Source organism: Epinephelus fuscoguttatus, linkage group LG11 (assembly GCF_011397635.1).
Source record: "Epinephelus fuscoguttatus linkage group LG11, E.fuscoguttatus.final_Chr_v1".
Classification (NCBI taxonomy): domain Eukaryota; kingdom Metazoa; phylum Chordata; class Actinopteri; order Perciformes; family Serranidae; genus Epinephelus; species Epinephelus fuscoguttatus.
This window is the reverse complement of record NC_064762.1, coordinates 3,489,059-3,514,381: the sequence shown is the minus strand read 5'-3', so window position 1 is coordinate 3,514,381 and position 25,323 is coordinate 3,489,059. Positions and strand designations below refer to the sequence as shown.

The 25,323-nt window shown below is 41.9% G+C and overlaps 1 protein-coding gene across 1 annotated transcript in view; it reads right to left on the bottom strand.

The window, feature by feature from the left end:
- Positions 1-25,323, bottom strand: part of LOC125897557 (MAM domain-containing glycosylphosphatidylinositol anchor protein 2-like) — a 118,185-nt gene that overhangs the window by 48,879 nt on the left and 43,983 nt on the right. The window contains exons 4-5 of the mRNA XM_049590961.1: positions 24,557-24,705; positions 8,254-8,431 (exon numbers count right to left, since the gene is read on the bottom strand). Coding sequence (XP_049446918.1) covers positions 8,254-8,431; positions 24,557-24,705 — 327 coding nt within the window. The remainder of the gene's footprint in view (positions 1-8,253; positions 8,432-24,556; positions 24,706-25,323) is intronic.

The following is a 25,323-nucleotide window of genomic DNA, read 5'->3' as shown; positions in this document are numbered from 1 at the left end:
CCAGGATTAGGCAAGAGGCGGAAGTTCCGCAAAGCGCACTGAAGCCTAGAAATCAGCCATGGAGCTCTGATACCCGCAATAAACCTCTACAGAGCCACTGGGTTCAACATCAGACCAGAAGCAGGAGCATCCCAAAACCAGGAAGCCAGCTATGGAGCTTCTCAGCCGCTCCATCGGCTCCCCAGCGAGCCAAAACTATCCCTACAGCGACCTGCCCAACTGACAACCTCTGGGGCTGAAAAACAAAGCCAACATGCAAATGTCAAAAACAGCAATTTTTGAACAACCACCTGAAGCTGACTCAAGGAGCCAGTAAATCCTCACAGACATAGACTTTAAAATGTCCAACTTTACGCCAGAAACTAACATGTTTACAGCCTAGTCTCTAAAGCTAATTTCAACATTCATGTCAACTGCAAGGGAGTGAGTTTTTACATAACTCACCGGTTTACGTTTTATTAAGGCTTAAAGCTATGTATAATGAGGGTCAGGCTGTCTGCCAATAGTGTCCTCAGCTTCTCAGTCAGATCCAACTCTTGCTCCTTCACACAGCTCCACCTTCTCACCCAAATATGGTCACTTCTGGCTCCAAAAGGTCAAGATGGCGATGGCCAACATGCCGAACTCGAGGCCTCAGAACGGGAGTCCACAAACTGAATGATGACATCACAGTTACAGTCTAAGGATCTGCTGCAATAATTTTGGGGCCTGGTCTGTCTGTTTTCTAGATCAATTTTAGTAATAGCCAAGTATCACTGCCAGACACACACAAGTGGACAGACAGACAGAGACAGAAGATTAGCTCTATGTGTGATTAGAAAAGAGCAAAGGAGCAGAATTGCTTTTAGTCTACTACGTCACTCGTTTTGTTATTACAGAGAACATAAAGTACCAAAAATAGGTATCATACAGTACCTGTTCAGCCATAAAGACAGGCCACGTCCTTAACCCCAGCATTAGGTGCATGTCTGGTTTCTACTTTTCCAACTCAGAGGACAAAACAAACTGTTGCCTGACGCATGACTGCCTTCCATCCAAATTGCCTAATTTTGATTGAAACACAAAGTGAGCTCATTGACCGCCAAAGGACAGCAGTCCGTAGAGGCCGTTCCGGATACAAACACTGACTTCATCTTGGCTGGATTCCCTGCCCACTCGCCTGCGGCTGTATTACAAAGCAGCAAACAATTCTGTGGCTGCAGCCAAGTGTCCTCATACACAGCAGCGGCCCAGCTTCTTCTCTTTTTTTTCACTGACCTCATATAATTCACACTCTCCAAGACTCCCATCCATCATGTTTAGGGGGTCTGGGTGGGTGCCATGACGTTCTGAGAAAGCCCTGTGACGGCTTCACAGCTCCAACCATCAGCTAGAATAATAACAGCGTGGGCAAAATGTAATTCAGCAGCCTTCCCCTTCATGTCTCCAAGACAGAAATAACACGAGCGACATCACACTATTGTTTCCTTCAATCAGATTGTTGCTCCCTAACAGACGATGTAACTGCTCTGCACTGGTCCTGCAGTAACACATACAGACCAGTGGACACACCCAAACACAGCCAGCCCATGTCCAGTCATCTCCTATGTGTTATCCTGCTCTTGCATCAGTGTGCGGATGACACATCGATGCAAGCAAGTGAATCCTTAATGGACTTCCACATGAATTAGCTCTGCTGTGGTTTTAATAGTAAGTCAAGGACTGAGACGAAAAAGATGTGGAGGACAGCAATGCGCTCTGGGTAAAATATGCAAAAAGCAAAAAGGAAACTGTGCCAATGCAAACATTTAATATGATAGAAACCATGAGAAGTGCACAAATCATATTATTTATGGTAACATCGGTAAATTCTGTTATTTAAAGGGCTGCTCCATTATTATTATTATTATTATTAGAGGGTTTTATACATTTATGTTGCTTCCCATTAGTGTTACTTACGTATTCCTTTAAATTGTATGTATTCTTTTTCTTTCTTATTATCAGTATTATATGTGGGGCTGACCAGAAAGGACATTAGTCGCCAAGATTTCATTGGTCGCTTAGTTACAGAAAAACAAAACATGAAACTCTATCAGGAGCTGCGCCTTATCAAAATAAATCCAAACCTATGTGACTGGACCATGTGCGAATTTACTTTGAAAGGACAGACACAGGAAGTGTCCTCGTCAGGTTAATTTCCAGGGCTGGTACCTGCGGTTATTCCACAGGCTAGTTAATAACACGTCGGGCAGGAAATCCAAAGTGTGGGATCATTTTGAGAAGGTGAAGGACGAACCCAAGGTGATATGTAAACTCGGCGACTACAAACAAGAGCTGCTGTGTTTTCATTAACTTAGAATGAGCCATTTATATCTACAAAGGGTGCGAGTCCTGGTCACTGAGTTCGCCATGTTGCACCGCTACGTTTCTACAGTAACCCAGAACAGACAAACCAAACACTGGCTCTAGATAGAGCCATTCACGTTAGCCACTGCAGTCAGCAGCAACTCCACAGTGAGAAGAACAGTGGAGGAAAAACACTGATTTGTATTGTGAATCTACTTTACTCAGTGTTGTTACAGATTTATTCACCTCTGTGGATAACTTGGCTCTTGGTAAAAATCTCCTGAGCAATGAATGCTGTAGGAATACTAACGGGAGTTGATGCTTGACACATGGGAGAAGATTCAGCTGGTTGCAATCACGCCACTTAATCCAACACACTGCTCGTTTAAATTAAAATATCCTTTAAACACATGTACTCCAGAACATGCACAAAAAAATATAGTGATAAGACAGCAGCTACACTGTGGTTTACAGACTAAAACGCCTTCACAACTGGGTCAACATTTCTGCAATGAATACATCATTTTCAGTATTGTAGCATTTTGTCGTGAGAGAGAAGAAATACCCTCGAATAACAGGATATTTTGAGGAAATATTACCCACCCTCAGCAACCCTTTGCTGCAAGATTGTGGCCCGAGTATTAAAAACCCCCTAAAACTTCAGAAACTGCGACCATGATTGGACAAAAGCTCAGATAGAGATTACAATGAACAACCACTGGCCGAATAATAACACCTGAGCTACAGCAGGGGTTTGAAATCATCTGGAGCAGGAGATGGTATTTAATGTAAGATTTAGTGGGTTTTGACTTTAAGACAGGCATCTTACTGTATATGTCACCAAGAGCTGCATAAAAATGGAAAATTAAGAAACAGCAGTAGTGTTTTACCGAGCCACTGTGAGGGTTGACAGGAGGCTTAAACATTAAATCCTGCGCCTTGGAGGAAACCAGAGAGGGAGAGAAAGAGAGAGGAGCGCTATGAGGAACACCAAACAGATGCCGAGTTTGTCACTGCAGCAAAATTTAAAAGCACGTCTTTGGAGCTTGGTGACACCACCATCCTTCATCCTACAGCTGGGGACACTATAACCGCTTTTGTGTTTTCTTGCCAGCTCGCAGAAAAGCTGCTACCATCGGCTTTATGTGCATCAAAATGATCGCTTGGCCTATTGGGCAATGACGAGCAAACTCACTCATACTTAGATTTTAGAGGCCTTATGTTAAAACTAGGACGGCAATGTTTAGTCTAACAGCTAACAAACTGGCGAACATATTTCTTTGGTTTATGTACAGACACATTCATTGTGAGGGTCACAGGGAGGCAGAGACTACACACTGTAGTGAAAGGCAGGACGCACCATGCTCTGGACACATAAATACACACGCAGATGGACAAACAGACAGACAAACACACTCACACTGACACCTGAGGGAAGCTTGGAGACTTCTAACTCTTCTTTCTGATTTGTGAGAAGAAATCAAAGCAAACATGGTGAAAATGTGCAAACTCCACGCTGTAAGAAGCGGGGCTAAAGGTGAATTCAACCTCGCCACCTTCTCGCTGTGAAGCAAGAGTGATGAAAAAAAATCAAAGACGGGTATTAAATGACTTTAAATGCACAGTGGTGAGTCACTCCATGTGTCTGGTTCAACATTCAAGATATGCCACAGTTGTAAGGTAAACTATATGTTAACATTTTCTCCACAGCTTGCAAATGTACCGTCATTTTGTTTTCGGTTCATTTTTAAGATAAACACAAAATGATGTGAGACAGGATGCATTTCCTTGTTAGTCTGGTGCGTCTGGTGCTGTCCCACTATTTCCTGCAGAAACATGGTGGACACCCTTCAGTCTCCCCCCAGGTGCTGACAGTGAGTAAAGGCCAAAACACATCGACGGCAAATGGTGTCAAAAAATACGCCTCTACTATTTTCAATGTACAACCCCACACCAGTGGCGGGGTCGGCACTCCTGTACGCACTGCCCCTCACGCTACTGTCCTATTTCCAGCCTCGCCACCCCTGAATTAAATGCATTTTCCCCCCACTCACTCTCCTCTTTTACATATCAGCAAAGAGAACTCTGTGTGTGATGAAGAATGGATGAGGAGAGACTTGTCGAGGTCGGAAATATCCCAAGCTAAATGACCCACAGTCCTGAGTTACCTAGCGAGTCATAGCTCTGCAGATTGGCAGAGATCAACTTTTGTAAAGGGTGTCCATACATGATTTTAGGGTAATGCAGAGGTGGAAGAGGTACAGATCTTCAGTAAAAGTAGCAATAACTTTGTGTGGTCATCTGTTACCGAGCTGCAGCGTGATGCATCCAGTGTGTGCCAGGGGCGGCACTTGACACGAGTCACACCAAGCTGCAGTGCCGTCACTCTGTTTTCAGCTTCAGCAGCTAAATTGTGAGCTGCAAAACCCCTTTAGCACCACTGTTAACTATATCAGCGCCACTAACTGTGCTAACACAGAGAATCACTGTGTTGTTTACAAATACTTCGGTTAGAAAACCAGCAGAGTTTAGCTATATATCACATTTTTCACGTCACTGTATCACCGTGTAGACTAATCTGATGTTTGTTCAGTCTATAAACACAATGACTGAACAAACGTTACTATTTCTGTGTGCACGTTTTGTAATTAATAACATGGTTATTGTAGATTAGCTGGGCTAACTGTTAGCTGTTTACGTTAGCCATTAGAGGTGTCTGTAATAACCATAGACTGTATAAAAATAAGGTAATAACTCAATAAATGGTCCGTGAATAAAATATTTTTCCAGCGGATGTCTTAGTTACAACATGATTGAGCTAGCAAAGCAGTTTTGTGTTGCTATGTGTGGTATTTATTCAGTTATGGGAAATCATGATGTCTAGAAAGCATCAGTGGCTGCAGCTGACAGGGACAGCTAACAGCAGCAGCAAAGCTAACATCAGGACGTCATCTGTTAAAAGCCTCCTGTTGTCGGATACAACATGAAACTACTCCAGTTAGCTCAATCATGTTGTAACTAAGACATCCGCTGGAAAAAATATTTTTTTTCACGTTGACGAGACGGCGTTTTGGGTGGAGCGGTCGCTATGGACGCGGAGCTTGCTGTTTCTGTAGGTACACATTTCCTGGGGACACCTGCACGTCTCGGCCACGCCCCCTCCATTGAGACTGGCTAAAGCGCAGCATTGTTCAAACTCAAAGCCCCACCCTCCCCCCCTCTCTAGTTGTCTTTACACAGGGCTGCCGACAGATTCTACAATGTAAATTGCAGAATCTGTCTTGAGAGATTAGCCTGTTAGTAATGGAAGTGCTAAATATAGGTGGCTTACGTCAAGTACAAGTACCCTAAAAGAACATTTCCCTTTCTTCCAAGAATACATCACATTCATTTATATAATCAGAGACAGAATCTGACCTGAATCTAACATACTGATTAATCAAAACTGCATATAACACAGTTTAAAAATCACATACATACATTTCACTTCACCATAAACTTGTAAAACCTACAGCTTGTTTACAGTAAAGACGCCCCACAGTTTCCTGTTCCCCAGTGAAAGTGAAAAGGAAGCGATAATGGATATGACGCTGGACTGTATTTCACAAGTCAGTCAGGGCGTCTTCCGGGACAACGTTCTGTGAGCAGACTGGATTCTGCTCAGACCTGCATGAGGCTGCTACAGTGACGCTATGCTGTGCGTGGGAGAACAGAGCAGCCCTAGAGTGATAATTAGTCCGGTCTCTTGTTGGGCAGCCGATTCGCACATCAGCATTGGCTGTCTTCTTCTTCTTCTTTTTTTTTTCTTTGTTCCTCAGTATCTTCTTTTTTTCCTCACTCCCAACTTGGCTGCCTCCATCTCTCCTTCTGTGCTTCTCTCTGTCTTAATTAGCCTCAATTCTCTTGACTTTGATTGGATTCTATTTGATTAAATTCAGCTGAATTCAATTCAAGGTTTAGCAGAGACCACACAGTATCACAGGCTAACACAAAAATAACAGCACAGAAAGTTTGTCCATCTCTCTTCCCTCTCCTTCCCAATTCTCTTTCCACCAGCCATGATGAGCTGCAGTGAAACTGAATAATTCACAACTGCAGCAGCACAACTCAGGAAGACTGAAGCTGTCAGTGATAGACAGAAAACAGTCAGCCAGTTTGTTTCTGAAAATACACATCTCAAGTACCTGTGCATCTGTTCACTGGCACTGCTGAGCCCACTGTGGATACTAATGCTGTGTTTGTATTTCAAACAGTGTGTCGTCCAACAGACTGAAGAATGTGCTTCGTTTTCAGGCGACTTCCAGGCAGGTCTGCCATACAGTACACATTATCCTCATGATGTTCTTCTACAGTGCTGGGCAGTAACACGTTACGGTAACAATATCATTTTTTCCAGTAATGAGTAGTGTAACTAATTACTAATGAAATACCAGTAATAATATTACAGTTACTCCAAAACCAAACACCTTGTTACATCGTTACTTTCGTTATCACGTCACTACTAACTTGAAATACAACAATCACATCAGCGGACTCATTTTAGTAATCGTCACTAGTTGGAAACTCTTACTGTAGCAGCTGGAAATATTCCCATTACTTTGATTCTGTCAGGAGGAAAGACGATAAGAACACTGCTGCTGCAGGTAGTCGGAGTAAAACTCTTTCCACTGAAACACCTCAGCTACTACAACCGACAGCACAACAACATGAAGCTCCAGGAAATACACCCCTCCAAAAGTGAGCCCTCCTCGGCTGCAGAGGTCGGCTGTAGCTCTACACTGGCTAAACAACTAAAAATTGAGCATAGCGTTAGTTCAGGCAGGACACGATGTCAAGCTCACGATGTCAAGCTCAGCTCTCCATCTTTCAGGCAGAGCCTTGGGGAAATACCTGTCACAGGCTACAGTAAACTTCCAGGTAAATAGAAGCTATCTAGCCTTAGCTACACTTAACGGCGATTACCCTGACACTCACACAGAGGCACAGATCTGAATTTTGAGAAGATATGCAATTACAAATTTTAAGGGGTGTAACGGAAAAGTAATATAACGAGTAGTGTAACAAATTACTGTTGGCAGGAAGTAATAAGTAAAATAATATTATTACTTTATAAAAGAGCATACATTTTTAGAGTAAAGAGCCCAATCCTGTTCTTCCGACAGAAGTTAACATGTTGTGGTCCTGTCTGGTTCTGCGGGCCAAGGTCTTCTTAAAATATTGACAATATAAAATCAAAAGAAGCTGTTTGTTGTGTGAAAAACATCCCAGAAGACAAACGACATCTTCTGGCAAAAAAAAGAAAAGGAATCACACAGCAGATGTACACTGCTTTGGGGGAAACTGAGTAAAGCAAAGCATGAATCGTGTTTGTCCAGCTCGGTTTGGTCTTGTGACCTGAACCTCTGAGGCTCTGACATCATGATGATCTCTGATGCACAGTAACAGCAAGTCAGCCTGTGCGCGAGTCCAGAATAGACCTGACTCAGGCGATAAAGGTCACGAGGATGAGACGATTAGTCAGTTGATTAGTATTTACTCAAACTGGCAAAGAAGCAAAGCAAGCTGATTTCAAGCTGTCTCCTGATGACTGAATGAGTTCACTTCCTACTGGTCAACTTTTCAACTTTTAATATCTATCAGTGTTGATGAACATGTGTCATTATGCGGCAGCACAAACCGGTGCAGGAGATAATTTAAGAGTATTTGTGAGTTAGCTGAAGGATAACATTACCAGCTGTAGCTGTAATTCCTCCACCTGTGCAAACACATGTGTGAGCAGCAGATTAAAGTGAATCTGGCTCTCCTGTGTCTCCCCTGCCATGTTCTCCATTCTGTCTTCCAAACATGGAAACATTAAAATACAGCAGCAGCACACTGATCACTGAGAGAAAAAAAAAATACATCACAGAGTTAGTACACAGCACTCACCGCTGTACGTGACAATCCGGATAGTGGAGTCACCCTCTCCGAAACGTGTGATGGGGGTGAGGCGCACCTCGTAGGATTCAGGCTTTATGAGCTCAGTCAGGTTGTGTGTCATGAGCTCTCCTTTGTTGATTGGTCCGTCCACAGGGATCTCCTGCTCCCACCAGCGCTGCAGCCCCATCTGGATGGAAAGAGGAACCACAAGAGTATTTAAAACCTCTAGACGCTCAGAAGTTCTGCACCTACAGGGACGTTTTATGCATAATTGGCCTTAACAAAGCATTTGGGACATCTACCACAGTCTGCTCCATAGGACACTTTCAGCAATAGGTTTAAATCCATCAGACTAGAGGGCGTGGTGAGGATGAAGTCAGCAAGGGGGAAAACAGTCCTTTCCTCCAGGCAGAGTGCACTCTGGGCAATGACTTTAAAAGCCCTTCTTATTCAAAAGGAAAAATAGACATTATATTAGTGCTAGCGTCAAGCAACGCCATTACCTTTTGTTTTGATGATGTGCTGTAATGTTATCTTGAGGGATTCACAACCTTAAGAACTACAGGTCCTTGGAAGCTCACAACTCTATACCTTTCTTCACCAGTGGCTAAACAATCTGACACTGTTAAGATAAAGTGTTTCATCCTTTTTTGTTGAACCAGAAACAGCCCCAAAATCACTATCGTCAAACCCGCCAGACTCCATGTAAATAAACAGTAATTTTAGTGTGTTTACAACCAGAGTAATTTCAAATCTAACTGAGTGAATTAAGGGTTTATTTCAACTAAACCACAGTTGGTGATTGTTGAAACAGTGGAAAGATGAACCAAAATGGTGCCTGTGAGTTTTATTTTGTTTCTGTTGACTTTGATTTAAGTGGGTTTTACAATGATAAAATTACTGTTTATTTAGATGGAGTCTGGTAGGTTTGAATTTTGGAGCTGTTTCTGGCTGAACAAAAAGGATCTTACTCTCAAACAAAAAGGTCTATCTCTGTCCTGATCCTTTTCACAATGTTGTCAGACAGTTATAACAACAATTTGAGCCTGTCAGTGGCAAAAACCTGCTCATGTGCCACTAATGCCCAATACCTGACCAAATTCAAAACGTGTTGATCCAAATCGTCAGTTAGACACAAAAACATGTGAAAAAGGGTCCAAGTTGAAAAGGATCCTTTAATTCTCGATTTTTGATTTGATCTGACGTGCAGACAGCCACACAGCAACTTTTCAGCATGGCAATTAATTCCTTCTTTTCCCCCCTTGGCGTAAAAAGATGTGACATTTTGAGGGCATCCCTGTTAATACTGACTGTGTCTATAACCTCTAACCTCTGACCTCAGTGGTTCCAGGTCGAGATTTCTCCTTAGTCATTAGTTCAAGATACACACATTTTAAAATGTTCAGCGTCATACTTGTGTTGGCCAAGTCGTTCTAGCTAGTTTGCTGTCTCTGTTTTTTGCTCACTCTACAGCAGGAAACGCCACTTAAAAACAACTCTGTGCCAGATGTTCACTGTACTTCAAAATAAAGTGTGTTTTTTACAAACTTGACACGTTCATGGGTCACTTGTGGTCCATTCAGAGAGGACCCATGACCCACTTTTGGACTGCGACTCACCAGTTGGGAACCACTGCTCTAATTCAACCAATAACATGTGGAGTCCCACAGGGAAGTGTTTTTGGCCCCCTACTGTTTTTTTTATATGTGAATGGCTCGTGGGTTTTTTTCATAAGAATGAGAACTCTCTAAAGATAATATTAAGTGAGGAACTCAGTAAAATTTATAATTAACTTGTAGGCAGCAACAGTTGTCTTCTTTATTTGGATTAAATTAAGCTGGACAAGTATTGTCCTGGACAGTCTCTTTTAATCTGCCAAACCTTCTATTAGAGACAACTGATTTTTGGCTAGAAAAGCTGATTTAATTAACAAAGGAAGACTCTCGGCTAATTCCTTTGTTTTAAGTTGCTTTGATTAGTTACTCTGTTCATGGTTCGAAGGTCCGGGAAGCGGCTCAAGTTAATTACAGATCTTTCAGCACAAGTTAGACAGTGTTGGGGTTGGACCCCAGGGAACACGTTGGCAAACAGTACTTCCAACAGCGAGAGTGGTCACCCTTGAAGAATAAAGTTGTAAAACTTGAACACAGTGAGGTACATAACATTTATGAGCATCTCAGAGACTGTCTGTGGAGAGTTAGGGGAACTCGTGCCCACCAGAGGTTTAATACCCGCTCCTTTAGGAACCTTTGCACAGTAATAGAAAAATTAAACCACCACAATTTAAAAGCAGCTTTAATCAATATTTGGCACTATGGATTTTGTAGTACCACCACATACGGAGAGCATTCAGAGTACAAAAGACTATCTTCTGAAGACTTTGCTCCTGGGAACATTTTGCATACATGACCACATGCAACACATATTCCCTCACCATCAGTGTAGGATGTTCTCACTCATCTGCCAATTAACCCTGTCTATAGGCGTTTGTACCATCCGCCAACATAACATGCTACACACCAAGATATTTTTTGTCTGTAAGCTGTTGACAGATAGCTGCTCATTAGCTACATTTACTTTCAAAGCAGCTGCAGGCCTCTGAATTCAAATGCTGCTATGAACAAGCAGCAGGAACATTCCTATATTTGCAGAGAGGGGAAAAATCCTGATTCCTCCTATTAAAGATATGCCTCAGTCTGCATTATACAGGCGCGTGCAGTAAGGACAACACCTTTGTGCTTTGTACATGATTGCCTCATTCTTTAAAAGTTTGTCTTTAATCATGCTCCACAATGTTTTGCTATCCCCTTTTACAGGGGGACCTTGAACTGACAGGAATTTTCTATCTCGTCTTTGCACAATGCAGAGCACACAAGCGTACCTGTCTTGAGGTGACTAAGCTCAGGTATCACACAAAAAATTAGCCGGCGCTTTTCATGTCTTGTGATACAATACGGCCCCGTCGGAAAATTCAAAGAAACAAAACGAGGGTTTGTTGCTGCATTTGCTGGGGGGCAAAGAGAAGAGAAGTAGGGTACATTTTATCCTTGAGAATCAGTTTAAGGGGAAGAGCGGCACAAAGACAAGTTACAGCTTCTGCATCACAATTAGTGACTTTACATGCCCTTCTCAGTCAAAGGAAAAGACAAAGTGTGTTACTAGCAGAGAGAGACAGAGATAGAGTGAATGAAGGTGTGATAGCAGTGGAGCAGAGTCACTGTGTGTGTGTGTGTGTGTGTGTGTGTGTGTGTGTGTGTGTGTGTGTGAGAACAATACCAATTAAGTAATTACTTAGAGCCTGGATGATCCACAATTATGGGGTACAAGTTTTCCCCACCATTAGTTTGCAGGTAAATAGAGTGTTTTTCCTGCCACTGGTAATTGCAGATGGAGCACTTGTCCCTACCTATCCTTTGAAAATTTTAGCTTTCCTCTAAGTACAAAAGGCATGGCACTTAATTGCCATAAATTACACAGTGTTGGCCTCTACATCCGTGTGTGTGTGTGTGTGTGTGTCTGAACGCTCTAAAGGGAGGATGTATCATTTCAAGCCCATTTGATATTTTCAATAAAAGTAAAAACAACCCGTCTATACAAATGGCGACAAAAAAAATAGTCAATATGCTGCTTCTGACTAGAGACACACAGATGGATTAAAAATTATACATCATCATGTTTTGTTCATATTTGGTGGTGTGAGTAGTCTGTGTGTTGATGCTGAGGGGTTTGCACATGACAAAGAGAAGGGCTACTTTCCTGCATCTGCAGCGATATGCAGTTGCAAGTTATACTGTATGTTAGCAGTGCTGCTAATCCATATGTGTGTATCTGTATCAGTCTGTAGATCATGAGCTGTTCTGTACATGGGAACCAGTGTCTAGAATGCACCTTTCCTAAATGTTTTTGAAGCTGCAGTTGGTAACTTTTACAAAGATATGCCAAGTCTACTTCTACCTGGTCAGCCTACCCTGCTCTGTTTGTCTCAGGCTGAATCCAAATGTCCAGACTTAACTGCACTTACAGGCTCGTGGACTTCGCAGGCGTGTTAACAGGAAGTCTGAGAATACTAGGGATGTCCAAATCCACAATTCAACCAGTCCACAAGGCGCCTCAAGTTGACTTTCTGCAGACTTGCAGAGAGTCCGCTTGGGGTGCAGACTTCAGCACGTCATTGATTTAATAACCCACAATTCATTGCAATACAGACATGATGTGGGTTTTTCAACTGTAAAATAGTTATTGATAGTTAGGCCAATTAAAATGCTACTTGAATGAGGCCAGAAATAATATTCAACCACATCATGATTCAGAGATATGTAGAAGTATAGACTGTAGACAGACTGAAATACATTTTATTACTGCAGCCTATCAGGCTCTGCACTGAAATAGACTGGGAAAAAAAGGTTGAAAAACAACAAAAGAAGGTCTTTTAATGTAAGTAAATACCTAATTTATTGAGTTATAGTCCGTCCTTATTTACAAACCTTTATACTCTGTTATATAGAGATGTATTAATAGCCTTCATTTTTCTTCAGTCACAAAAAAGGCTATACATGGGATTTATATCTTGTTATCTGCAGGAACAGATGAGTTCAGCACTGTTCATCAACTTATATGACATATATAAATATGAAGGCAGCGACAGCTGAACGTTTCCACGGCCACGGTTAAAACAGTCTCGAGGGCTGTCTATCAGCTGCTCGCAGTCTCTTTACGTGATGAAGTCCGCAAGGGCTCAGACCGCAAGTCCAGAGGGTGGACATTTGGATTTAGCCTCAGATTTCTCAACCCACCCTCCCTTCCCCATCTCTCCTTCATCCTCTCGTCCCTTCTCCCCTCATCTTTTCTTATTCACTCTGGTGCATACCTCACCCATGTCTCACTCTAGGTACCGGCTGGGGGGCATGTAATCAGCTCGAGTGGAAAAACGCCTGAGACAGAACCCCCATACTGAGTCTTCCTCTGCCCGATCTCTGGTACATCATCCCACATCAACCTATCAGAAGACATCACTCTTCCACCTTCATCCCCTTACATGCATTCACCAGTCCTCAACAACTAACACCTCCTGAATAACGATTAAACATTTTAACGACATATTGTTGAGGTGTGGTCCTAGCTAGTGAAAACTTTATTAATTACTCTATTGCCTCGTAGTGCTTCCAATGGCATTACCAGATGTGAATGAAAACAACCAAACAGTCTCTCAAGATGCTGTCAATCATGTCAATCACTGCTCGAGAACTGTGGTTAGACTGTTGAACCAGCGAACACAGTGTGGCCGGTTGGTTGTCGACAGTTTCCAACATGGTGGCCGGGTCACAAATGTTCTCATTTTACAGCTAAACAGTACAATAAATTATGTTTCTGAAAACATTTGAGGTGAGAAACAGGCCATGCAGTAACAGCATCTTGATTCATATTTGATCAGCGCTCCCTGATTGGACAGTTTGACCACAGTTCATGAGCAGGGACTGACATGATTGACAGCTGCATTGGAGACGTCTTCGCTCTAACTGGTTGTTTTCTGTGAGCTATGGTAGATTTTAGCAAACGCAAAAAGGTGTCACTATAAAAGTTACCAACTGTAGCTTTATGGAGAGTGGAGGACAAAAAAAGGTTAAAAGCTTTGACCATTTAACCAAGTTAACTAGTCTATGTGTTTAATGGAGGTGTAGACACAAAGAAGAGGGAGGTAGGCACAGTGACATGAAAATGGCCGAAGCATTCTACAAATGCAATATTTAGAGGATATTTTATTCCAGATAAAAAAAATAGCCCACTTCATTAAATCAAACATTCTTACACAACATTACTGACTGAGGTTATCTCTGAGGCGCTTTTGCTTTTTCTTCTCTGATTTTCTGGCGTGAAGCCAAACAGCTTTCTAAAGCCAGTTTCCCACTGCACAAAAAACCCGCTAACACACGCAAAAATCTGGGTTTTTAATGTAATGGGAGTGGTTAAAATCAGCATTCAGACCTGGGTCAACCAACTCTGCAGTACTCACAGGTATTTATTGGCTCCAGTTCTGATCAGCATTGATGGAAACACAACGCTTAGGTGAACGTGCTATTTTTAGCCCCTTTACCGGCAAGATGCAATGATGCACTACCACAAAATACGTTCGTCTCCTCCTAAGCAGCGCTCAAACATCGATTCAAATTAGTCTGCACTGAGTTTGAAAGAAAGACTGAATAAGTAAGATATGTCTCAATAAGAAGTCGCCAACGTAACGTTTTCACCAGCCTCCATGCTGCTTTTTACTGATTTACTGATTACTAACCTGTTTCCCAACCTCTGTGACATTGACCATGAAATATCATTAAAACATCACACATCATACAGACATCATAAAAGCTAGAGAAGGCCCACTTATGGAGCATAGCATTAGTTCAGGTAGAGAACTGAAGTTGCACTTCCATTAGCTGAAACGTTGCACCCAATTCAGATGTTATCAGACCATTAAATGGTTATTATCTGTGGTTCTTAGCCTCACAGATTTGGGTTAAGGCCTTTGTACACTGAGGGCCGAATTCACAAAAGGATTGCGTGGCTTTTGCGGCCGCTAAACCGGTAAAAATGGAGCAAACAGATACGGTCTAATTCACAAAGCACACGCAGAGGGTGAAATGCTCCACTAACTGCGCTGCCAAGCAGATTGCGTCTCGGTGCTCCGGTGTTATTTGCACGTATTTAAATGAGGTAATATGCATATATTTGGCACAAAAATTGCCCCTTTCTATGCAAATGAGCCTCATTGATAAACAACGTCTAATTCACTAACACCAGCGCTAACAGCCACACGCAGTTTGAGTGAAGTAAATAACGTCTTTAGAAAGCTGGTGCAAACTGGGCGCTCCTCTGTGGAAGCCTCTCGCCCAGACTTTCCAGTGATCGTCTGTTAAATCAGTCTGTAAATAATATTTTGACATTATTATTATAATCATTACTACTTGAATGGCATCCGAAGATACTGATGCGTTGAACAGGTGACAGTCTGCGGCCGTTCTCAAAACGCACTTCAAAAGCAACTCTCAATAATTTATTTTACAAAACGGGGAAAACAAACGTGAACAAAAACGGTTCCATAATTCATATGAAATTCAAAAGATAACGAAAAAACAGCTACAAGTGAGAGGGAATAGTGATAAAGTGGTCAAACTGGGTCAAATCCACAGCCTCAACCCATCCCACACTGTTAGACTGACTCACCAGCAGACATCACTACATGAGGGGATACAGTATTCAGTACTTTGCCAAACAAAGTCTGCCATTGTTCTGCCACTTGGCGCAAAGCCAGCATTTATACTTGCAATCAGGGGCAAATGAGGGGCAAACGGCACTCAGCTGCCAAACTTTGTGGCCGTGTTTGCGCTGGTATATCATTAGCGCAATATCCTTTGTGAATAGGACGTTAAGACGGAGCAAACAGCGGGTGCAAGTGAAGTGCAATTCAAGGTGCTATCAATGGCCGCAGTTCATTCTTTGTGAATTCGACCCTGAGTTTTTGGATGTTTTTTATATATATATATATATATATATATATATATATATATATATATGTACGTCATCCAAAAATAAAAAAGTTACACACAGAAACCTCGCACACTGAGTCTGATGCATTTTATTGTTTTATTTGTTGCAAAAAATCTGAAAACAAAACAAAATGGAAAGACACATTTGCTCCCTTGCCTCCCTGGCTGTCGCCACTCTCTCCCCATGTCTTACATTTGGCACTGCTGCTGCGGGGACTGAGCTGTCCTCCCTCTGTGTCTCCACACTGTCACTCTCTGTGTCTGTGTGTGGTCTTCATCCTCTATTATGTCCTCCTCCTCGTCATCATCATCCACCTGAATATTACTATCTGAGCTGTTGAGAGTAAGCTATCTGAGTTATGAAACGATAGCATGTGCCAAGTTCCTCTCTGTTGTTGCGGATGTATGTGGTACGCCACGTTTTTTTACTGCTTCTTGGTCAGACAGCTCTCTAAAGGATTTTTTTAGATGTGAAACACAGAAAATCAAACATGTTTCAGTCAGTGTGAAAACATAACTGACCCTATGTGAGGTTGTATTTATTCTTAAATGTGTGACAATTTTGGACAAATGTGTGCAAAGGTCCAAAGAAAGGGCCTCCAAAACCTACTGTTAGGTTCAGAGGCCATTATCAGGCCACTGAATGGCTGTTGACATAAACAGGTAATGGACTGCACTTGTATAGCACCTTTCTAGTCTTCTGACCACTCTAAGCACTTTTACACTACATGTCACATTCACCCATTCACACACATTCACACACTGGTGGCTGAGGCTACCATACAAGGTGCCCCCTGCTACTCAGTAACCGTTCACTCGCACTCACAGACCGATGGAACAGCCATCAGAGCAGTTTGGGGTTCAGTATCTTGCCCTAGGATGTTTTGACATGTGGACTGGAGGAGCCGGGGATCAAACAACTGATCTTCCGATTAGTGGATGACCTGCTCCACCTCTGAGCCACAGCCGCCCCAATCCACATAACCAGTAATGTGAAATGGGTGCAGTTTGGTTTGGTTTAAGAGCAAAATATTTGTGGTTAGGTTTGGGAAAAGATATGGTACGTCCGTTAAAACAACAGCCTCTGGCTGAAATAAGTTAACAATAATTTTTGGGCCTCAAACCATGCTCTCCTTGGTGAAAGCCCTGTGCTTGTTTGACCTAGCCACAAACATCAACCACCCCTCCCTCCCTCCTGCCTGACGCATACTTTCTCGCACTTTATACTACATCACTTGACTTCCTCCTTTGCTCCCAGCATAATTATAAAAGCCATGAGAAGGTCCCCACCTTACAATAAACGGGCATTTCATGGCCTAATAATAGCCTTCTGAACCTAACAGTGGGTGTGGCAGGCCCCTATTAACCCGTATCTGTGACGCTTTTAACCACAGATAACGGACACTTAATTACCTGATAACAGCAGAACTGGCTGTGAAACTACAAAGACGGGAATCATATTCATATATGAGTTCAGTGTGGTCATTGTAACCTGAGACTTTTCACTGTCAGACTACTAATATGCTACCTCCACCATCCAAACGTCCTCTTTATGTGCCACATTATTGAATTAATTAAGATTTATGTTCATGTAAATGTTCAGTGAAGGGTGGATTCTTAGTTGCAGCAGATTCTCCTTCAAAGTGCAGCAGACTAAATCTATTCTAAATTATATCATATAAAACTGCAGATGGTTCCTAATGTTTAACCTGTAAGCCTGAATATGAGGCTACATGAAAGGCTCAATGAAGCTCTGATGAAACAAGCGCCTTTGGGTCCACGTTAGCATTTTACTTCTCATTTATTTGAGGTTTGTCACTTTACAAAAGAATTAAAATGTCCTTTTTACTTTAGTGTGATAGGAAGCAACTGTGTAGGTACAAACAAAGAATAAATACTTCATTTCAAATGGATTTGATGCCAGACTGTAATGGGAGCACCCTGTCAATTTACTCTGAGAATGTCTTCGGGTTTGTATCTTGCCTCATTATTGTTCCCAAATCCCCACAATGCATTGCTTTTGCTTTGTTTAGGTGGATGTGTAATGCTGCGAGCATAAATAAAAGTATTTATATATATATGTGTGTGCAGCTGTGTATCAGTTTGGGAGGTTTTGCTTGGATTTAAAAACATTTAATTGGGTAAAAAAAATATCTAACATGGGGGCTGGTGTGTCTCTGTGAGTGTGTGTGTCCCAGGGCTCCAGGCAGATGGAGGCCTTAAATGATAGTCTCGGCATACACCGCTGCAAACTGCAAACAACAACAAATGCAGGCAAATAATTCAATTTTTTCCATATCAAAAAAAAGGAATTGTATTAAATGTGCAAATCAAATCAAACTTGAGATGTTGATTGAGAAAAACATTTAACTTTTCAGACGTTTTTTGATTCATACACATGCTTATTGGGTTACTTTGCACCTTTGTTTTGATTCCCATTAATGTTCACAGAATCCCCGCGTCTGCGCTCAATTAAGGTTTCTGTTTACATCCCATTACCTTTCATTTTCAAAATTTTCCCCACAGAGGCAGAGTGCCATATTGATTTAATTTCGTTTGATTGCGGCAGCAGTTCACGGGGTTTTCAAGGCAACTTTAAAAAAAAGAAAAAAGAAACAGCAGGATTGATCAAAGCGATCGCAGGAGCTAAAAGAAACAGGGATAATCAAAGTGACGGGATATTGTTAGACGAGCGTTGATCATTGTAGACTGACTGCATGTAAAACGTATGGCTCCTATTGATCTTGTTGCACGCGCCGAGTTGACAGATTGATATAAAGAGGAGGAGGAGACCGAGGAAACAGTTCTAAAATGGCGAGATGTAGGTTGAGAAAGTTCTCTTATAGCGGTTGGAGACGAGCAATCAAGCCTGTGGACAGCAGAGACGGTTTGGAAGTAGCCGCCTGTAGTATCAAAACAAGGCCAGATGTCACATCTTTCCACTGCATCCTTGACAGGCGCATTGATTTGTGTTTTGTGATTCTCGCCCGTGCATGCCTTTCAGCTACAGCCTCGTTCCCATTTCCCCTTCAGCCAGACTGTCTCTCACGAGAGCACTGGACGATAACACAAAGCAATCCATTACAGAGGCGTAGGGTCTACCAGTTCCAAGTATTAATTCAAAAGAGAAAATGATAATAATTCTCAGAGAATGGCAGAGGAGCTGCTGCTGGATCTATAAATAGATCGAAGCTGTGTCGTCCACGTGCCAGAGCTCTCTTTACCGCACCACTCTTTCACAGTCAGTCCGGGGATATCGCCGCATTTATTTATTTACAAAGACAGCCTCTCCTCCTACTCATTTCTCTCTTCTTCTCTCTCATTTCCTCTCGCTCACGTTTCTTTTTGACTCCTCCTGGCTCCAACTCTTCCCCACCAAAAGGCAATTTGAAAAAAAAATCTTATTATCAGTCCGAATCAATACTCAAAGCTGAGACTCAATCAATCACAGAGAGTGTACTGTAGAGCAAGTCCCGCCAAAAAGTCCTTCCGGCAAAGAATCTTTTTCATCAAAGACAATGGAAGACTGGTTGTTATGCCTTGGAGGAAGGAATTAATGGTCACAAAATGCACCCTCTCGAGATATCAAGGCAAGAAGGTGGAAAGAAATTAATTTGCCCAAACACTGATTGTCTGCTAACATAAGGCTTGGGTAGGTTCCCTTTAATAAACAAATGTAGAAAAGCATAAGCATAGATTTTGAGGGGACGAGAGGGGATTGTCACCCTCGATGTTAAGGGTTAGGGGGAGGGGAAAAATCAGCACAGCATAGTTAAGGTAATAATGTATCAATACAGGGAGGACAAATATTGACTTTTTTATCATGAATTATTGCTGTTGCAAATACATATTAAACTTTTGCCTCCTAGAATAATAAAGTAAATTGCTGTTTTAGTCCACTAACTACATTTTGTGGCAATAAAAATGACTGAGGTGAAATGAACAGACTGAAAACTTGATCCTTGATCCCTGGGGCTATCCTTGATTAGATCATTAAATTAAATTAAATCACATTTTATTTATGAAGCCCAATACCACAAATCACAAATTGCCTCAGAGGGTTTTACAACATATGACATCCCCCTGTCCTTGAAGCCTCTCAGTGGACAAGGAAAAAACCCAAAAAACCCTTTAATGGGGAAACTAGAATTACTGCCTTGTGGTTGTCCACCTCCATAAATCTGTCAAGTTGCACTTACAGTTAAAATCCATAACTGTGAAAACATGGATGCTTCAAACACATCTTCCCCCAGCAGAACAGAAGATCTATAAAATAGGCAGCAAAGTTTCAAGGTGGTAACCCAAGATTAGTTTCACCAATTTAGTATTTGACCAAATGTCTCCCCTTCTGTTCCTGACTCATAACGTTTTATGTTAGTGTTTTATGCAGAATATTATGATGCCACAGTGAAACTGACCTTTGACCTTTTGGGCAAAAAAATGTCACCACTTCACCATTTTATCATTTTAGACATTTGTGCAAAATTTTGTCATAATTAGTGTATCAATTTCTGACTTATGGCCAAAAACATTTTTTTTCAGGTCACAGTGACCTTGACCTTTGACCACCAAATTCCAATAGGGTCATCCTTAAGTCCAAGTGGACGTTTGTGCCAAGTTTGAAGAAATTCCCTCAAGGACTTCTAAAGATACCACACTCATCTCCATAAGGCCTTGAGGAAATTTCTTCTTTCAAGGTCACTGTGACCTTCTGTCTGTCTCATATTTTTGTATCGTGTTCACCAGAATGAGATGAATGAGAGGTCATGGTGACCTTGACCTTTGAGCTATGACCAACAAATTCTAATCAGTCCACCCTTGACTCAAAATGAACATTCGTGCCAAATTTGAAGAAATTCCCTCAAGTGCAAGGTCACAGTAACCTTGACCTCTGACCACCAAATTCTAATCAGTTCATCCTTGATTCCATGTGGTCGTTTGTGCCAAATGTGAAGAGTTCCTTCAAAGGTGTTCTTGAGATATTGTGTTCATGACTATGGGACAGACACCAGAATAAATAATGCCTCCGGCCACGGCTATCAGTGACGTGAATACAGAAAAAATGGTAGAAAACCTAAACTTGATTAAAAACTCTGAGAATTCAGATAGAAATTCAGAATACAGACAAGGAGCATGGTACACTGTAACAAACAGAATTAAAGCTGTAAAGTTTCTCAGGTTGGGTGTGAAAACTAGGAACAAGACTTCAAAGGAATTATAATTCAGTTTAGGTTTGAGGTTGATTAATAGACTAGAGTCAAAAATTGCTGCAACTCCCCTTCCTTGGCTGCTGCCTTAAGGAATGTGAGTATTATTATAACTGGGAGGAGTGGATTCAGTTAGGCTAAAATATTCATCATGACACAGCCAGGTTTCTGTAAGACAAATGAATCAATATGATTATCTGATATTAAATCACTGCTTTAGGTGACAGAGATCTGATGTTTCAAAGTCCACATTTAATTATCCTGTTTTGTTGTACTTTTAAACAAGAGGTGTTAATTTTTATGTTCAAGTCTTTTGTTTACTTTAGATTTAAATAATTTAAGTGGACAGGGGACAGGCACTGTTTTTATGGCATTGTGGGTAGTTAACTGCTCTGAAGGCTCAGAGAAGCGTGTAAAACTGTGAATCTACTTCCTGGTCTCGACTCTGGCTTGTCCTGGCTTAGAGACACTAATAAACTCAGTCAGGTTCCCAAAGTGAGATCAGCTCCATCCAAAGTGGGAGGAATGCCGTCTCTCCCAATCAGACCAGGGTTTTCCCAGAAAGTCCACCATTATTTACAAAGTCCACATCGTTCACTGGGCATATAAAACAGATGTTGACATAAATGAAAAAGGGACATAAATCCCAATATATGGCAATATGTGTTAGCATAATATTAAACGAATAAAAAAAAAAACCTTTAAAATCACAATAATACTTTATCACCTCTTAAGTACAGTGACAATATCATGACTGTGGTCTCTGATGATTCCCATACCTAATATTTAGGATCCATTTGTGTTAGAGTAGGTGGTGGCAGTGTGCAACTTCAAATGCAACAAATGCAATCTTCCATAAAACAGAAAGAAGACAAGCAACTATGCACGGCTGATGCAGGATGTACTGCAACATTTCCACTATTAATTTATGCAACTTTAAACTTTAAACTTTAACTTTAAAAAACCTTCCAGGCGGTTCAGTTGACAAGTCAAAAGTAAAATGCAACCTGTGTCAAACGGAGTTTAACTACCACCTCCACGCTAAACACCCAGGTGCAGCCGGCGCACCCCAGCCAAGCGAGCCTCAGCTCCGCCAAAGTACCATTTTGGAGTGTGGGAGTCGCCGCAGACCCGTGGATGAAAGTACGTCGAAGAAGTTAACTAAAGCGATCGCTAAATGGGTGGCAACTGACTGCAGACCAGTCAACATCGTAAAAGACTCAGGTATTGTATTAGGTTGGTCTACATGGCACTTTTTTGAAAGAAAATACAAAAGGTCAAAAAGGAAATTCTTTCTTTGTTTTCATTTGATTCCCAATTAAGACACTCTGGTAAGAAATACTTTACATTATGGGCTTAAAACTGCCTTGAAATACAAAATAACAGAATTTTAAACATGCAATTCAAAACACAATTAATTGCGATTAACTATGGAAATTCTGCGTTTAATTGCGATTGAAAAAATGAATCGTTTGACAGCCCTAGTTACAACCATACATTATTACACATGCATTTCCCTTTAGCACTCACTTTATTCACTCAGTAGACATTCCCACCACCAACTAGCTGCATATGCCCACAGACTGGATCGGTACAGCAGCACATACAGGTAATTCACAAAACGTCAGAGCTAGAAAACCCAAGATCGTACAGATGGCATTGCAATGTGACGTGAGTTTGGATTATTATTTTAACAGGTACACTCACCGGCCACTTTATTAGGTATGCCAGTTCAACAGCTAATCAGCCAGTCACATGGCAGCAACTCAATGCATTTAGGCATCAAGACTGCCTGCTGAAGTTCAAACCGAGCATCAGAATGGGGAAGAAAGGTGATTGAAGTGACTTTGAACGTGGCATGGTTGTTGGTGCCAGATGGGCTGGTCTGAGTATTTACTGGGATTTTCAGCACAACCATCTCTAGGGTTTACAGAGGATGGTCCCAGAAAGAGAAAATATCCAGTGAGCCAAAATGCCTTGTTGATGCCAGAGGTCAGAGGAGAATGGCCAGACTGGTTCAAGATGATAGAAAGGCAGAAGACCACACCAGGTGCCACTCCTGTCAGCTAACAACAGGTCTATTGTCTCCGGTCTATGTGTATCACATGATGTTAGTGACGTTTCAACGAAGGCACCTGGAAAAAAGCTTTTTTTGCTTTAAAACTTTTCCAGGAATTACATGACTGTGGGAACCCTGAGTGTTTGGTGCTTGAAATTTTTGCTTACCATGTGTCCCCGCAGATGTTGAAAAAACCCACGCCTTTTCAGAAAAGGTTGAAATGTTATCTGTTCTAGCCCAAATTCAGACACAAGTAAGTAGTATACTAAAGAACAACAACTCTGCACAGAAACAGCTGAAAATAGTAAAAAGCAACTGTGTATTTTCTGGCAAGTTTTCAGACAAACGGCTGGTAAGCGCAAAACACAGGCTCTGCAAGCACAACATCATTTATTACCAAACAGACCAACTGAGATAGTTGACAGAAAAATCATTGCACAACACAGACATAACTGGTTTAAAATGTGTTTTTCAAACCTCAATTCCTTGAGGGTGTAGTGTGAAACAAACATGAAATTATATTATTCATTGCAAACACAACTGTCAGGGTATGCTCGCTAATTCTGAGCAGCACTGAGATGGATTTAGCGTTGCAGAATGTGCAACACTTATTTGATATATGCTCTTTTTTTTTTAAACAGCCTCCTGAATGGTGCCTCAGCGCTGCAATGAAAAGGCAATGTGAAACTGCAAATCTGTGGTGTTAATGGAGCTGGTTCACTTCTTCAAACTTGATGTAAACTGAAGATGGTGCCACACCTGCTGCTGCAAATAAAAACTATAAAGACTAAATGTTCTCCACACTGCCGGGGGGAGGGAGGGAGGGAGAGAGAGGAAGGTACACATTGATTGCCAAAGAGAGAAAATGTAACCATGCCATCCATCAATGCTAGCAGCCTGTCATCTGTGGAGTTTACTTGAGAAGCAGAGAAAACAGGAGCTCTGCTTGCTCTTTCTCTCTGCGGGGTTCCCTTCCACTCCTCTGACTGAGCTTCTGATGGAGAGCAAAAACAGAAGCAATTCGTGGAAACCACAGAACTCGTTCAAACGACGCCCCTGACAGGTTCTTAGTCATTCCGCCCGGCCCGCAGAGGCTCATTCACATCCTCAAAAAACTGCAGAATAAGACAGTCAATGAATCCAGGCGTGACATTTGACGCTGTCAAAAGGAATACAACAAGCAAGCTGTGCAAACACTTCTATCACACACTTAAATTGGCAATAAGGAAGGTTTTTACTGCCCTGTGGCACAAAATGACTCTAATTCTTCTAAGAAGGGTTGAAAAGAGGCTGACCAATACCCATGACTCAGCGATTATTGTAAAAAGCCAACATGTCTGGCTTTAAAAACTCATATTCTAGCTGCAACAAAAGCTCCCCGAGAGCAGATCTCACTGGCTCTGAATAACACTTCTCACTGCAACATGCATTTGGATGAAACACACACACATTAAACAGAGAAAAAGAGGACAAATCGCGCTCAGACAGACAACTCTCACTGATCCTACCTGTCTGATGCCCAGTCTGTAGGCGACAATGCGGTCCACTGCGTTGGGGTTCATCTGGGTCCACTGGAGCTTGAAGCCGTAAACTCTGGGCCTGTTCTGCCACAGAGGGCTGTAGGTATCATAGTAGAACTCTGGAGGGTAGGCCTTACCTGGAGAAACAGATTCATAATAATATTTAATGCTTTAAACTTCAAACCATACAGTGGAAATAAGGGCGTCTGTAACGTCTGCCTACTTGAAAAAAATCCCAAGACTGTATTAAAGCTGCAGTAAGCAGCTCTGGTTTCAGGCTTTAAAAAATCTAGCCTGTGACAGGAGACTTTGGCCAATCACAGGCCATTTTCATAGAAAGGGCGTTCCTATTGGCTGTTCTACAAATGCAGATGTGCATGCACGTCCCTTCGGTGAAAACCTGTTCCAGTGGTGGAGAATCCCGCAAAGTAAGTTGGTATTCTAGCACTTGTGTGGCGCCTTTTCTAGTCTTCCGACCACTCAAAGCACTTTTACACAAAATGTCACATTCACTCATTCAGACACACATTCACACACTGGTGGCTGAGGCTACCATACAAGGTGTCACCTGCTACTCAGTAACCACCCACATGTCACACACCAAAGGGCAGCCATTGGCAGCAATTTGAGGTTTCATATATTGCCCAAGGATACTTCTACATGACGAATGGAGGAGCCGGGGATTGAGCCGCCAATCTTCAGATTAGTGGACAACCCGCTCTACCTCTGAGCCTCAACTGTCTACACTACAAAAC